We start from the raw sequence: 17,054 nt of genomic DNA on the forward strand, positions 1-17,054 counted from the left end.
CTTGCAAACTTTATATGCCCCATACAGGGGAAGGCCAGGACCAAGAAGTGGGAGTGAGTGGGCAGGGGAGCAGGGCAGGGGGAGGATATAGGGGACATTCGGGTAGCATTTGAAATGTAAATGTAAATGAAAAAAATATCTAATAAAATAAATTTAAAAAAAAAAAAAAGATTGGCCCTTCCTCTCCCTTACAGGATCAGCTATCAGTAGCTCCTTGTTTAGGGATGAGAACGCAAGCGCTCCCTCCTCCAGTTAGAATGTTGGCCAGTTTGCTGTTGTGCAGACAGCCACAGCCGCTGTGAGTCTAACAGTCCTGCCATGAAAAAGACATGGTTTGCTCTGGTCATTCTCAACCTCTGGTTTGTGTCTTTCTGCCATCTCTTCCATAGTGATCCCTTAGCCTTGAGTAGTGGTGGTCATGTCTGTATTCCGTTTGTAGCTGAGTACTCTATACAGTTTATTTTTAATGTGTCTGTTATTTTTTTATTCAGGACACATAGATCATTGCCTGTAGCAACAGTTCCATCTTCAAGAGTTGATTGATTGATTGATTGATTGATTGACTGAGTGACTGAAGTTAGAGAGGAAGAGTTAATAGCAGATAAATACAAATAGAAATCTATGGTGTTTTGTGTCGCATAAAAATACATAGGGTGGGAGAGAGCTCAGAGAGCTCCATCGGTTATGTTCATGCCTTACAAATACGAGGGAACTAAATTCTGTTCTCAAATCCATGTTTTTTTGTTTTTTGTTTTAAAGCTGAGCTGGTGTGGTGGTTCATACAGGGAGGCAAATGCTGAAGAGGGTGTGGCAGGAGGAGCATGAGTTTGAGGACAGCCTGGCTACCCCTGACAAGGTGCATAGTATACACTTGTAATCCTAGTACTGGTGAAGGGAAAATCAGTGGATCCTTGGGGCTCGCTGCCCAGCCAGTTTAGCTATTAGAAAGCCCCAGGTTAGTGAGACTGCCTAAAAACAAATACCAAGCAAACAATAATAATAGCAACAAAATCACCAGGGAGGGCTGCACTGAGGAGCAATATTCGAGGCTGTCCTTTGGCCTCCACAGGAGGATGCACTCACCTCCAACCCCTCGTCACATTGGCCACCGAGGAGCTCTCAAACATAAAAATGCAGAGCAAAAGTGATGCTTTTTTAAGTTTGTATTGGCACATAGAAGGTGTGTATATACACACATATTTACTAACACATATGGATACAGAAAGAAAGAAAGAAAGAAAGAAAGAAAGAAAGAAAGAAAGAAAGAAAGAAAGAAAGAAAAGAAAAGAAAAGAAAAGAAGAGAAAAAAAGGAAGGAAGGAAGGAAGGAAGGAAGGAAGGAAGGAAGGAAGGAAGGAAAGAAATCCAGAATTCCAAGATCTCAGATCTAGCCTCTGCTGACTTTTTGTAAAAAGTTTTATTTGGGGTACAGCTGTGCTCATTGGGTTTTACAGCAGTTTCTGGGCAACAATAGCAGGAATGGCCGATTGCAAGTAGAGACTGTATCACTCAGCCTGGCAGGTGATCGAGCCAAGGTGTTGCGTCCTAAAGCACAGGAGCAACACTCAGAGACTCAGCATATGTGTACATGTGTATGTGTGTATGTAGCAGTTAAACTCAGACTCAGCATATGTGTACATGTGTATGTAGTAATAGCAGTTAAACTCAGAGACTCAACACATATGTATATATGTATGTACTAATAACAGTTAAACTCAGAGACTCAGCATATATGTGTATGTATGTATATGTACTAATAGCAGTTAAACTCAGAGACTCAGCATATGTGTGTGTATGTACTAATCACAGTTAAACTCAGAGACTCAGCATGTGTGTACATGTGTATGTATGTACTAATAAGAGTTAAACTCAGACTCAGCATATATGTACATGTGTATGTACTAATAGCAGTTAGAGGAGGAGGGAGTGGGAGGACACAGGAAGAGTTGGAGGGGGGAAGGATTGAAATTATGTAAACAAAGTACTCAAAAAAAAGTCTCAAAAAAACAATTTAATCAATTAATTAATTAATTAATTAATTTGGCTTTTCGAGACAGGATTTCTCTGCATAGCCCTTGGTTGTCCTGGAACTAGCTTTGTAGACCAGGCTGGCCTCAAACTCAGAAATCTGCCTGCCTCTGCCTCCAGAGTGCTGGGATTAAAGGCGTGCGCCATCACGCCTGGCTACAATTAAATTTTTAAAAATTGTTAATTTCTGTCTGAGGCTTTGCCAACCAATTTTACAAAAGGCATGGTCCAGGTTTGGAGCTAGAAAATTAAGCTTAGTGGTAGGAGCCACAGGGAGTGATATGCTTAGACCTGAACTTCAGTGGACAGCTCCCATCTCTTGGTACAGCCTCACGATGTGATGTGGCCATACCAGCTTTGACTCTGAACTGACAAATCTACTTTTTCTCTAAGTGTTTCTAGATAAGAATTTATGAATTAATAGAAGTATTTGTAAACTAGACAAAATTGCTCTTCAAGCCCCCTGCTTTACAGGAGTCAAGATAAGCATGTTTCTCGAGGACTTGGGGTCAGTCTAGGTTCTTACCTGGTGTGCCCCTCGGCTAGTGTCTGCAAACAAACACAAACTGACATCTCTGGGAAGTGTGTTGAGATTGGTATTTCTGTATTCTCAGTGTTAGCCAACTGGTGTAATCCATGTTCCGTTCCATTGGCTGTTAAATAACTGCTGTTTCACAGTTACAGAGCAAAATGTGGACATCTTACACCCTTCAGTCATTGAATGTGGAAAGAGTGTAGAGTAACACAAAGCAAGGTTTTATAAGCAGGTCCTGGTCTGCCACACTGTACTTGTATGTTGGCTGGATTTTCTCATATGGCTAGGCTGGGAATGTAGTTTGTTGCAACAGTCAAGAAAAATAATTACTATTGTCTATCCTGGTATCTTACTGGATATCATCACCACAAATGTCTTAATTAAGGTGTCTATTGTGATAAAATCCTATAACCAACACAGTTTGGGAAGGAAGGCTTTATTTTATCTTAAAATGTTTAGTTTATCAGTTAGAGAAGTCAGGGCAAGAACTGAAGCATAGGCTGTGGAGGAGTGCTACTTATGGGCTTGTTCTGCCTTCTTTCTTACAGTACCCATGACTGCCAGCCTAGGGGTGTCTGCTCACGGTGAGCTGAGCCTCCTACTCAGTCATCAATCAAGAAAATGCCCACAGGCCAACGGAGTGGGGTCATTTTTTTCAATCGAGCTTTCCTTTTCCAAAATGATATGGGCTTGTGTCAAGTTGACATAAAACTAGCCAGTGCAGTCTGTGACACACCTTCTCTCTTCTGATTAGCTTTTATTTCTTTCTTTTTTTTTTTTTTTTTATAGTTTCTAAAACTCCTTCCCCAACACCATATTTAACCTTTGAGGAGTGGTTTCCAATTACTCAATTTATATATGATACAGCCCTGTCTCAGGGATACAACAGAAACTCAGCGCCTGAGCCAGAAATGAGTTTAAGGGCAAGTTAAAAATCAGGCCACAGAGTAGATTGGAACTCTGAAGACTGTGAAGAGGCTGTAAGTGCTGACATGGATTGGCTCAGGAGTGTCTTCTGTAAAGCCTTGTTTCCAGGGAGGAGCAAATGGGAAGATGCAGGAACTAAGTGAGAGGTGTAGCGAGAAGGGTATCATGGACACGCCCTTGCAGAAGCTTCTGGAACCCACTTCCTTCCCTTTCTCTTCCTTTTCTTGCTGTGTTAGGCACAGCTGTGGTCTGTCTGCCATGTGCTCCCTCCATGAAACACCACCACAGGTCCTAAGAAGTGAGGCGAAAATGTTCAGAAACCTTTAAGACTGTCAACCAATAAAGAAACCCTTTTCAGGTTCAAAGTGTTAGGCAATAGAGAAGACTGGATCAAGCCATGGGAACAGTCAGCTTAGGATGCCATATCTGGCTCTGTCTCCATACTCCTTGTAACTCTGGCTTTGGTAATGAACAAATGGTAAACAGTCTGGTGTTTCTGGTAAGAATTTAGAGGTTTGGATAGATATTCCTCTAACATGCATACACAGATAAAAATACTTGAGTTGGTATGAGAAAATTCAGGATCATCCATCATTCAATGAAGAAGTAAGTTCCCTGTGTGGCATGCTTAGCTGATAAATCCTGTTCCTCTATTATAGGCATGGCTTTCCTTTCCTCCTTTCCACCTTTTGTCTCTACAAGAAGGATGTCCAGATTCCAAATATAGCCCCTGTATAATAGTATCTGTATGCGAGTGTTTTCTATAGGCCAAGTATGCTGGGCTATAAGATGGGGACTGCTCTAGTCTGCATTTGCCGTTGACCTTTTTTATATACATTTGCAAGCTTCTCTACATCACAGCTTTCCCATTACAGTGATGTCAGCACATCTACTCATTCAGGGACTGTTCCTAAGAGTGGGTATGATAGCCCTTGCATAGGAATCTATGTGAGCAGAGAAGTTGTACAATGTATTTGGTGTGCAGTGTTTATAGCCCTTAGCCTAGGGAGGTGTAGGATTCCCCCAAGGAGTGCCCTATTCAGCCCGAGTCGGCACATCTTGGGTACGGAGCCACAGTTACTTTTCACTCATCAGCTCATTGTCACCTTTAAGGCCTTGCTCTTTTGTAGTTCTAAGAATGCAGAAAGAAATAACTATTATCATCCTTCCTTCAAGGGTTCTGATTCTATTTCAAGAGCATAATAATGACTTTAGTATATAGCATGCTTGCTCTGGGGGCTAAGAACAGTGTCCTAAGGGAAGGGTGATAATGGGTTATTTAGTAAGATTCTAGGAGAAGTTTTCTTAGGATGACATTTGATACAGGTCTCTCTCTCTCTCTCTCTCTCTCTCTCTCTCTTTTTTTAAAGACAGGGTTTCTCTTTGTAGCTCTGGCTGTCCTGGAGTTCACTTTGTAGACCAGGCTGGCCTTGAACTCAGAAATCCTCCTGCCTCTTCCTCCCAGGTGCTGGGATTAAAGGCATGCGCCACCACTGCCTGGCTCAAATTTTGAGTTCAAATATTTTGGAGCAGATAAGGGAGCAGGCTGCATATTCAAGATGTGTCCTGCTAGATGCGGTTGCAGAACAGCAAGAAGGTCAGTGTAGCTGAGACAAAAGTTACTGGGAGACAGAACAGAGAGGAATGGTGGGAACAGAGAGGGGTGGGAGAGGTATGAGCACTTAGCCTGCAGTCTCAGGCTCCAAGTGGTGAGATTTTGAGACTTCTGAGAACATCAATTTTGGTAGCAATCCTGAGAAGCAACTGTGGGTGGGGGCATGGAGCCTGGGTAGAAGCAGTTTGGCTCCCATTGTTCCAGATAAGGTTTTGACAGAGATCATAGAAGTAAGCTGGATTTATGAGTTACAGACCAGAGTCTTGGAATGTACCCTGGGGTGGGTGGGATGAGGAATATATGGGGGGGGGGAGAGGAGAGAGTGTGTCTGTGTGTGCGTTGGGTGGATGATGGATGGATGGAGAGGCCATTTACAGAACTGGGTCAAACTTGGCTCTCCTGCTTGCTTTTGAGCCCGAAGACTCAGTTACAGATAGCACACCGTGCTTTGCAGCTCAGGCTGGGGTTTGCTTTGGAAGCTTGGCTGTAGCCCCAGACAGCCCCTACTAGTGCACCGGATTGTACTAAAGAAAGACCTGTTTGTCTTTAGTGTAGATTGTGGAGAGGACAAGGGAAGAAAAATGCTAGCACCTCGTTCTCGCTACTGTACCTGTCGGGTTTCTTGTGACCAGCCAGCCCTTGGGATCTGATAACTTTGATTTGCACACCTCCCACTCACACAGAGGGACATGCAGACTTTCTGGAGGCCCAGGCTTTGCTCACCTCCTTCACAATTATACCACTAATGATAGACCCTTGCCTACAACAACAGTGTCCACGTAGCAAGCAATCACATTTTTAAATTTAATAATAAATTAAAATTAATTTTAACAATAATTATATAATTTACCCAGTATATTTAAAATATATTATTTTAATATTCAATCAACTTTAAGATGTTAAGGAGTAATGAAGTTAAAGAAGTTAATGAAGTTTTACATTTGTAACTTATCTTGGTCTCAGTAGCCACACAGACTGTGAGCTAATGCATTGGGCAGTGCTGAGTGACTGTCTGGCTCAGGGTTTAGTGAATGAACTGTTCAATAGAATTTGCTACAAAGATCCCATGTCATTCGGGGATGTTTGCTTTCATTGTGAAGCAGTTGAATGTTTTGCTGTACTTGAGTAGTAGTGAGATGTTCCTGGGAGCTCCCAGGGGCCAGTACTGACTTCGAGAGGAAGTCCTGAGGAGTTGTCCAGAGACAGCACAGGATCTGCAGTTGCTGCCTTCCTTCTGATGAGGACATACATGCTTCAGTTACATTGTCAGAGAATCCACAGCCCAGGCTGTTGGCATAAACACATTGTTTTTGTTGTCGTTGGGTTTTGTTGTTGATTTTTCAAGACAGGGTTTCTCTGTGTAACCTGCCCTGGTTGTCCTTGAACTCACTCTGTAAGTTAGGCTGGCCTCCAGCTCAGATCCACCTGCCTCTGCTATTCAGCCAACAAATTATAACTACTCCTTCAGAACATTTTAGATATGTACAGTATTTAAGTAGTTGAGGATTTAATTTTTGAAGGGTTTTTTTTTTAAAGATTTATTTATTTATTATATGTAAGTACACTGTAGCTGTCTTCAGACACTCTAGAAGAGGGTGTTAGATCTTGTTACAGATGGTTATGAGCCACCATGTGGTTGCTGGGATTTGAACTCCGGACCTTCGAAAGAACAGTAGGGTGCTCTTACCCACTGAGCCATCTCACCAGCCCCTGAAGGTTTTAAAATTGAGTAAGGGGCAGAATTTTTCGTGATTAGAGCAGCTGCAAAGCCCTGGGTACAAATCCCAGAACTCTGTCTGAAAGGCGAGACTGTTTTCCTAAATGACTTATGCGAAAAACTACCTTTTAACATGAGAAGTAGAAAAGATGGTTTTGGTATGTGACAAAAATTTTTTTCAGAATTTTTATATTAGTTATCATTCAGCTGGAAAGAAATATTTTATGTATTAAAGATTAATTTACAAAATCTGATTTTTAGAATTTATTATATTTGATACTATATAACATGTATCTGAATAAAAGTGAGATAATCTTTCAAAAATTGTCCCTTAGTCTTTGCACACTTCAGTAATTATGTCTTGTGTGGTCCCTCATATACTTGATGTAAATTTCTGTGAATCAGTTTGACTAATAAGTTCTCTTTAAGAATAACACAGGCCCACAATATCCCAATATCCTCTTCCTCTTATTCTTCCTCTTCTTCCCCCTCCTTCTCCCTCTCCCTCTCCCCCTCCCAAGGGCTGGGATTAGAGGAGCATACTGTCAAGCCCACTTATGATCACTTATTTGATCATAAGCTTCCAATGGATCAAATGGATTTGTAGAAAAGTGATACAAAAACTTCACAAATCTTTGAGATTAGTTAGTTCATATTTCCAGGTGATACTGTAAATGAAACTCAAGACCAATATTGGAAGCTTTGTTGTAGTAAGTGGGAATTGTGAGGGCCATAGAGTTAATTGGAAACATCGTTTTTGTTGTTGTTTGTTTTTAAATGTAGCTGACAACTGAATTCAGGCCCTCTGCAAGACCAGTGCATGTCCTAGCTTCTGAGTCCTCTGTCTCCTTTATTTTGGTACTGAAATCTTCGTGGTCGGAATTTGTTTTTTTTGTTTTTTGTTTTTTGTTTTTTCAGTTTTAACTCTCTTATACTAGAAAATGTGGAAACTGCTCTGCATATCAGAGAGTGGTCTGTGAATTTCAGGTCAAGATACATTTTGGGAGACACCATTACCTAGTTGAGTTCTGTCTTCTGACTTGTACTAATCGCCATTGTTTTCTAGGTAATCTGGGCTCAGAAGTGTGTCCTGCAGATGTACTCAGGTTTTCAAGTGGGCTTTGATTTCCTTTCCTGCACTAACCTCACAATTATTTGCAGTCTCTTGCTTAGGTTGTTGAATTAAACCACGAATTCTCTATTTTTTCTTATTAATCCCTTTTGCTCATCATTTCTGTTATTTTAGTCAGAAACAGAGATGTTTAAATGCTATTACTTATTAGCCCATTTTTCAGATGGGAATAGGTGGTAAGGATCTAGTTGGCTTACCCAGTGTCACCCAGTTGCTAACTAATAAATCTAACTAAAACTCCAGACACTTGAGTGTTGTGATGCTTGTGTGCACCTTCCTGCTTGTGGTCTCTCACCCACTTTAACTAACAATCCTTGCTCTGTACTCTTTGCCCCCCAATCCTTTTTCCGGCATGCCCTGTATTGTAGACTGAACTTCAGCATCTCATGTGTATGTTACATCCAGCTCTACCACTAAGCTCCAACTTGCATTTCCAGCACCGAACAGTTAGTTCTGTGTTTAAGCTGCTGCTTAAAAGAAAGCAGCTGCAGGTGTAGCCTGAGGCAGGTTGGGAAACATTTTGTAGTTCTGTGTTCTTCACAGGACATTTTGTGAGCTGATCAGAAGATTCAGGACTATTAAATAAGGCCTTTTATCTTTGTTTTTTAAATGTGCTTTCTGAAACTTGTGAATGCTGTCTTGCTTGAATGCTTTTTTAAATCCTTCTCCTATGGTCACAGCTACCCACATAGAGCAGATGCTCTGTCAACAGTTCTGTCTGTCTCTCTCTTTTCTTTACCATGACTCATAGAATCTCCTCCATTTCTTTGCAGATCCAACAGCCCTCTTTTCGGAGGAGTCTGTAGGATTTCTCAAGAGCTTTCCCAGCAGTGTTTTTAAGGCATGGTTGAGACTGAGGGCTCTGTGGTGCTGCCAAGGGACTTGCTTCTTAGTTCTTACCTAGAGATGGCGCTGCAGCTGAACCTTTACAGGACTGCTCCAGTTGTGTGGCTCATGACACAGTTTGGCAAAAGTTAGAATTTAGTAAATGCTTTTACATTTTATTCTTTGCTTTAATTCTTGATAGCTATGCACAGAGCTGTGGTAAAGTGTCATAGAAACCCATGTTTTCCGTTCTTTTGTTATCAAGAGTACTCTTAGTATGTAGAAATGTGCCTCTTGAGAGGGAAAGGACACTTGGTTGTTGCATACTTAACTTAGATCAAGCAGTTGCACTTGCTTCCCCTCTCGTGGGGTTTTCAGTGGTGTCCAGTTAGGAGAAGGGAGCCCATGTTAGTGACTTTACTTTGTATCTGCATTTAGGATAGTATACAGCCTTTGGACAATAGTAGTTTCTAGGTTAATTGAAATGTAGCGTTAACTGCGTTTGCATAGTGAACGTGAAGAGAGTGACATTTACTACACAAATAGACTTTTAGTGATTGTGCAATTAATTTGGTTGGTTATGTTTATCTTAATTTATTATTTATTTATTTATTGAGACGTGTCTCACTGTGTGTATCCCTGGCTGGCCTCAGACTCTGTAGACCAGGCTTACCTCAAACTAAAAGAGACCCACTCGCCTCTACCTCCCAAGTGCTGGGAGTGGAGGAGCCTGCCCTAAGGTCCATTCATGGTTAACTTTTAAATTATCTTTCTTCAGAGGAATAACCTTATCTTTTGAATGGGTTCTGATGGAAATTCTGCAAATGCACAGGTTTTAATTTGAATCGTTATCCCAAATGATTGCCTCATTGGATAATTTTAACTGTTAAGCTATAATTCAATATAGAGACACAAATACTTAACTGGCTTAAAATACACTGTTTATTTAACACCTATTTAGTTAAAGCTAAACAAGAGTTAAAAGTATGCACACAGCTCTGTTTGTCCTTGGGATGGGAGAAGGAGACATTGTCTCCCCTCTCCTCCCCTCTCCTACCTTCCCCTTCTTTCCAGAAATGAGCATGCTGTTTTGCCACCAAAAGATAGTGAGCACTTAGGAAATAAGGAAACTTGAAAAAAAGTATTCATACATTTCTTGGAAGCCTAAGGCTTACTTCGTTAACCCAGTAAGCATCATAAAACTACTGCTACACAGTGTAACTATTTTTCTTTTATTACATTTACCTCAAACTTAAAACAGGATTATATAAGTGGCCATTATTCCTATTTGCTGGCTTTGATTTTTTTGTTTTTGTTTTTTTAAATGAGAACCATTTCTAGTATTTTCCTAAAGTCTTATTAACACTCTGAGGCCTGTCAGCCAGTCCCACTTGTTACCATGTAAAGGAGCCTCCCTTTTATGCTGTTGTCTTCAGGCTGGGGACATGCAGGGGCCTCGGTGGTTATCCTCATTCCCGAGCTACCATGCAGACAGAATGGAGAGGTGCTGCTTGCTGAACAGTACAGCAGAGCTGCACCAGTTCTGGTCAGGCCTCTCCCTTTCCGAGAGGCTTGGGAATTCCATTTGGTAGGTTGTTTTTGTTTTTTGTTTGTTTTGTTTTGTTTTTCCTCCAACAGTTTCTTTGTCTAACTTGGAACTCATTCTTTAGACCAGGTTGGCCTCAAACTCATAGATCCACCTGCCTCTGCTAGGACTGAACGTGTGCACCACCACCTGACAAATCTGTCTTCTGTCTGTCTATCAGTCTTAATCTGTTTACCTATCTGTCTACTTAACTGCCTCTCTCTGCCTGCCTATCTATCTATCTATCTATCTATCTATCTATCTATCTATCTATCTATCTATCGGCCGGCAGTGATGGAACTCCTTCAAAGCTTACCCAGAGACATGGCATTTCTTGGTCTGCCTGTCTTTGATTCCCATGTCTCCTGCCCTTTTCATTCCTAGTTGGTGCAGACTTTTACATGGTTTTATTTCTCAGATGTTTTTAGAAGTATAGCTATCATCAGAAAACATTTTCATTTCTCCACTTGGAGTATTCGGTGCTATCAGCATCTATAAAATGTCTGCTGGGGGCTGGAGAGATGGCTCAGTGGTTAAGAGCATTGATTGCTCTTCCAGAGGTTCTAAGTTCAATTCCCAGCAACCACATGGTAGCTCACAACTATCTCTAGTGGGATCTGATGCCTGCTTCTGGAGTGTCCAAACAAATGAATAATTCTTTTTAAATAAATAAATAAAGACTGCTGCTATTACCTGCCTTATATTTTTGCTATTTAAAAATACTTTTAGCATGATATAGAAAACACAAGTTTGTACATGTGAATTCTGACAGTACAGTAATTTATGACACCCAGCCGCTCTATCCAGGGACTATTTCAATATTTTTCATATTCTTTGCTATTAAAAATTAAGTTCTTGGCTTCCAATCTCAGCAGTAAGGACCTACTTTCCCTTTTTCAATTGGGAGGTAAAATTCCTTTAGCCGTGAGGCTAAATAAACTTTTCTGTTGTTTAGCTTTTAGTATCCTACAGTGTCTGAGAATTAAGTACAAGTGAAATGAGCAGTAAATTAAATGCAGACGTATGCATGCTGGCCTGAGTATCAAGACTGTGTCTGCCTCCTGTCTTTGCAGCTGTCGTCTCAGCTGCTCTGGGGCTTAGCACACACACTGCCCAGCTGCACTCAGGGGTCTGCTCCTGGCTCATCCCTGAGCTATGACCGCTGTACACTTTATTTTTATACATGGAATGAGCTCTATAGAATGTTATTTTTGCTCACACAGTTGTCTTTTAGGAGTATTTTTCTGGCATACTTAATATTTCCATGTGGATCTTAGTTTCTGTCTAGTCATTTTCCTTCTATGAACGTCCCTAAACATTTTTTAGTGTATATTTGATGTTGACAAATTGTTTTGTTTACTGAAAAACTATTTTGCTGGCATTGTTAGGATATTTTCACTGGATATAAACGTGTTGGCTGCAGGTCTCTTTCTTTGGTTGTCTTGATCATTTCCTTTCTCTTGACGGGGCATGGTTTTCCATAAGTCAGTGGTTTAGGGGAAATCTCTGGCTACTTTAATGGTTTGTTTTCTTCATAATTTATTTCAACAATTTGGTTGAATGTTCTTTGTATTTACTTTTCCCATTAATTTTCTTTTTTACTTCTTCATTTGATAAGTTTCTGTTATCATCATCATCATCATCATCATCATCATCATCATCTTCGGTCTTCCCTAGTGTCTGATCTATATCAGATGACTGAATTCTTCATTTCTAGAATTTCCATGTGGTTCCTTTTATAGGTCCCATGACTCTAGGAAGATATACTGTTTACTTACTGTAGCAGTTTTTGTGCATTTTTTATTATTGCATGTTGTTAATGGATACTTATACCTCTTACAGTTTCCTGTGTTTTTTAGCCTGGTAGATTTGATTAATGTGACAGTTGAGCATCTAGATTTTGCTGTCCTTGTTAAACAAGATTTGTGTGTTCATCCTTTGAGATTTGTTTTCTCTCTGTTAAGAAGGTCAAGCCTTTATTTTTATGATAGAACCAGGTGAAGCCTAAATCTAAAAAACATGGTAGTCTGGCCTCTGTTGGATATCTGTGGTTGTTTATCTTGGTTAATTCATCCTAGTTGAGACACAGTTTTACACTGGTCTGTGGGATTCTGATATTGTTTAGCTCACAGCTCTCACAGACTTTTGTTGCCTAGCTGTTAGCATGGCATTCTCCATTGTTGTGTAGCTTGACTAAGATGAGAGTCTAGGATGATGACCCACAGTCATCATCTTGAGTTCTTGATTGTGCTGCGCAGCTCAACAGTGCTGCCATATTTTATTTGCATCTGACACTGCTCTGCAGGTTCCTGCAGATAGAAGGACAGAGTGACTGTGAGAGTCAAGATCAGTTCTTTTCTTTCAATGATTGGAGACTTTTCCAACACGTCTGAAAACCAGTTAGGTGTGTGTTGGCCAGTTCTGTTGTCATTCATGATGAATGAGTTCTCTGGTAACAGGGATTTGAAAGTGGTCAGAAGTTGGAATCTGAGGTGTAGGCTTTCGTCACATCCCACAGTTACTGAGAACTCAGTCTTTGGTTCATGAGTGTCTCATACTAATAATCACAGGCTTTGCAATGGTCTCATAAGCGATTTTGTTGTTTCTGTGCATAGCTGCATGTCCATGTGCATATGGATATGAATCATGTACAACATGCGTTGGCCACTGTAGGTCAGTTCATATGTCTTTAATATAAGATCACTTTTGTTAAATAATCGTTGTTACTAGATTCAGCCAAGCCACAGTCGCTGTATAGTGTAATCTTAATATGGATTTCCCTAACCCCAGCAGCCGCAGAGCTAACTCGGCCCTGAGCTGTGCTGGCCTGGAGAGAAGAGCAGGACCTGACTCGACTGTCTGACAGCCTCTCTCCTAGAAGCCTGCTCCTTACTCTGACCCTCGAGCTGCATTTGTAGAGTAATTCCTTCACCCTTACCCTTCTTCTCTCCCTCCTCAGCTATTTCTTTATAGATCCAGTTTGTGGTAGACTCAGTCATTGAAAACCTGCTTACTAAATGCAAGGCATGTACCACGCAGCATGACTGATGGAGAGCTAACCAACAGACTTGCCTGGGCTTACAGTCACCGTCCACTTAGTCCCAGACCTTTGTTTCTAGCCATTGAAAACACAGCTGGCTGCTCTCTGACATGTTTCCTCCTTAACATTTTGTTAGCATTAATTTTGTAGGATATTCCATACAAACTTGGTTGTTCTGGTGTTTATCAAGCATTTTGTGTTATACCTTAGCTTCAGAGATTCCATACTTGTGTGCTCTAATTTGGGTTAATTTGAATTACGTTCATTTATTTGTTCTGTAGTATTGTTCTCAGGTTAGCTATACATAGTCTAATCTAACGTAGAGCAATGCAGTCACTAGTCTTCTATCTTCACATTAGCAGTAGACCTTCAGGGTCCCTGAGTATGGTGTGCATCAGACAGTGATTAGGCCTGTCAGTGTCCGAGGCAGACGCCTCCTTGTTCCCTTTACACTCGCTCAGGTCTTCTCCAGGCTCTGTGCTTGGGTCTTTTCATGGGCCTGTCTTGGTGACTCAGACCAAATACAGCCCCACAGTCGGCGATGGACTGTCATACACAGCCAGTGCTGCTTTCCATGAGGGACCTGCTCTGTAGCCACTGGAGTGCTGGAGTTTTGAAAGTTAAAACATGCTTTTGTGGTAAAAATCAGTTAACAATTCCAGAAGGATTTGAAAGGTTCAAATAGGATCTTTATATGTTCTTCAGTAATTTAAAATGAACTGTGAATAACATATTACAACTTTATCAGGTAACCGTATCATTTGATATGCTAATATATATTATTGTATATTCAGACTAAAACAGTATAGTTACTTGTTAGTTTAATGGGATGAGGATCATTTGTTATATAATAAGTATTAAGTTGAATCATACAAAATTAAGTCTAAAGGAAGCTAAATACCAACAATTTTCTATGGTTCAACCTAGTTTTTCATTATCATATTATGTCCGCTAAAAGATGAGCAGTGTTGACTTTAAATTGACATCTGAGTGTCAATGGATGGCACAAACGGTAGGAAGACCGTGCATGGTGAATGGCTCTGTTCAGTCAGATTGAGAGAAGCAGGAAAGGAATAGTGAATGGATGCCTTAAATAGTTCTTGTGTATGTTGGATATTCATTTTAGAGGATACACAAGTATCTGGGGGCTAGAATTCATTGCCCTGTGTTTCATGTCTGCCTTTTCTAATTACAAATTTGGCTGGAGATTAGATTGTTTGTTTATTTATTTTTTTTTTTTAAAGGAAGTATAACCTTTCTGTTAGTCAGCGGACTCCGGTGTTCATTTTCCTTTTCTGCTGTGGATATTATAATAATCATGGTTTCTAGCTCACCTGAGCAGTGACTACTGACTGTTCTGTTCCCTGTTCTTTCCCTCTCCTTCTCTCCCTCCCTTCCCAGCTGGCCAGGTCTAAGTTTTGTCTGGGAGTATTGGGAAAGTGTAGGGATCTAGCATCCTTGAGTTAAGTTCAGGTAGAGATTTGAGTCTCTCTTTGCTCAGCCCTTGGGTAGTCACTATGCTTTCTCAGATTGGTTCTTGAGGACCTGGTTAATTGGCAAGGCCCTTCCCAAGAATTCATACTATATGACTTCGGGGTCTTGAATGTTGAGAATTTCATCTGTGAAAATAAGTATTAAAACTTGTTACTTTTGGATTGGTGAGATGACTCAGTGGTGCCAAATCTGACATGAGTTTGAACCCTAGACTCACATAGTACAAGGAGAGAGCCTGACCTCTTGGGGTGCATGCATGCACAACCACAAATGGAAAACAGTAAATAAGTGTAATATTTAAGTTGCTACTGCTTGTTATAAAAAGCTTTTTAGAGGATTTTCTCTAAAGAAATTTATACTCATTTTTAATCCGTGTTTTCTACTATTTTACATATATAACATAACTATTATGTTGAATGACCGTACTTGTTGGTCATCACTAAGGCTTTTAATATTATTGAATCTTGTAAAGCACTAGTTTAAGTGGCTAAGGTAGATCTGATGACACGTATGTCAGGCTGTGAGCACTACCTGAACTTGTCGTGTGTTCCCAGGAGGAGAGACTTCAGCATGCAAACCTTCATCTGTCCGGCTTGCACCGTCGTTCTCATTCCATGCTGCTGGCCTTCAGATGGCTGCACAGATGCCCCACTCACACCAGTACAGTGACCGTCGCCAGCCGAGCATAAGTGACCAGCAGGTGTCTGCCTTACCATATTCTGACCAGATTCAGCAACCTCTAACTAACCAGGTAATTTCATTATTATCAGAAATTATGTTGAAATTACAACTTATCCCTTTGAAAATACTAGACTAGTAAAATGTCAAAACAGCTTCAGTTTTACATGCTAAGTAGAAATCTCTGTAGACAAAACTGGTGCTCAGGAGTTTTATTTAAGTTTGCTGATTCTCCCACCCCTTGAACATGAGTATTTCATTTCATTGAAAGGTACTCAGAAACAGCACAACTTCTTATTCTGGAATAAAGAAGAGGAAATTATTTTTAAAGAAGAATGTTTAAAATAAAAAAAAAAAAACATTTGTGGAAAGTCATAGGAAAGTAAGAATCAATTACTACTAATTTAGAGGAACTGATTTTATGTTAAAAATAACATCTACGTTTGTAAAATTACAGAGGAAAGTCCTTAAGACTCAAAGGAGAATATGTAAATATTAAGCATGCTATTTATTCTAATATTCAGACTACAGATTGACCAATTTTTCATAACTTGAGGATCTAGAAAGAATGCTGAAATCTCTATGAACACATTACCCGCATACCTGTGGGTGTGTCTTACAGGCTTGAATTCACTCTGCCCTACTGTAGCCACTGTTTTGGGGCAGTCTACTCATTGGCTATGTTGTGTTGTCGCTGTGCTGAGTAAGGAACACAACTGTTGTGAACAGATTTAGGATTTGGTTGGCATGGCTTTCTCAGATCCCTGAGTATAGCAAGTGGTTCCTACGTGGGTGAGTTAGGTGAGATGTGCTTTCTCTGCTCGAGCAGCGTGTGTGGTGGCAGTGAGTAGTTGGCTGTGGTTGCATGTCTGTGGTGTGGGTATCCTTTGCCAGAGGCCTATCACAGTACACTTGCAAAGCACCAAGTGCGAACAGCAGCATTGTGACAGGGCTTGGAGTTTGTTTCAAGCAGTCAGCTGCTTTAGAAGTTAGGTCTCTGTTTGAGAATTGAAGTCGTTCATCAGCACTGCTGTTCAAGTTTAGAAAGCTCTTGCTCATGTACCAGAGAGAAACAGAAAGTGAGGGAAGTTCAAAGCACACGGTCAACCTGTAGTGTGCTCCGAAGAACCAGGGTGCTCAGGGCTAGTCTCCCACTTGCTTCAAATCAGCGGATCACACAGACATTGCTTTTAATAAATACACTTTCAGTTGAAGAGACAGAATTTTCGTTTTTGACTTCTTGATGTGTGTGCATGGTGGTAGGCTTCAGAGTCCAGCCCTGTGTACTTTCTGCTTATATGCAGCACTCTTGGATTTATATCAGTTGCCATTTACAGAGAGTCAGAAGAAAATTCCTGTAACATTTTTATCAATATATCATGATCATTTATAATTTACTTAGCAGAGTACCTACTCTCATATTCAGCTTACACCTTTAATCATTTAAAATATATTTTGTTTATTATTTCTGATTTAAGC

The 17,054-nt window shown here is 40.5% G+C and overlaps 1 protein-coding gene across 4 annotated transcripts in view; it reads left to right on the forward strand.

Annotated features, from left to right (window-relative positions):
- Nucleotides 1–17,054, forward strand: part of Dyrk1a (dual specificity tyrosine phosphorylation regulated kinase 1A) — a 124,204-nt gene that overhangs the window by 72,705 nt on the left and 34,445 nt on the right. For all 4 annotated transcript variants that reach the window (XM_021208898.2, XM_021208895.2, XM_021208896.2 and 1 more), the window contains one exon: nucleotides 15,452–15,648. In XM_021208898.2, the coding sequence (XP_021064557.1) occupies nucleotides 15,529–15,648 (120 nt within the window). In that variant the 5' untranslated portion in view covers nucleotides 15,452–15,528. The remainder of the gene's footprint in view (nucleotides 1–15,451; nucleotides 15,649–17,054) is intronic.

Source organism: Mus pahari, chromosome 12 (genome assembly GCF_900095145.1).
Source record: "Mus pahari chromosome 12, PAHARI_EIJ_v1.1, whole genome shotgun sequence".
Classification (NCBI taxonomy): domain Eukaryota; kingdom Metazoa; phylum Chordata; class Mammalia; order Rodentia; family Muridae; genus Mus; species Mus pahari.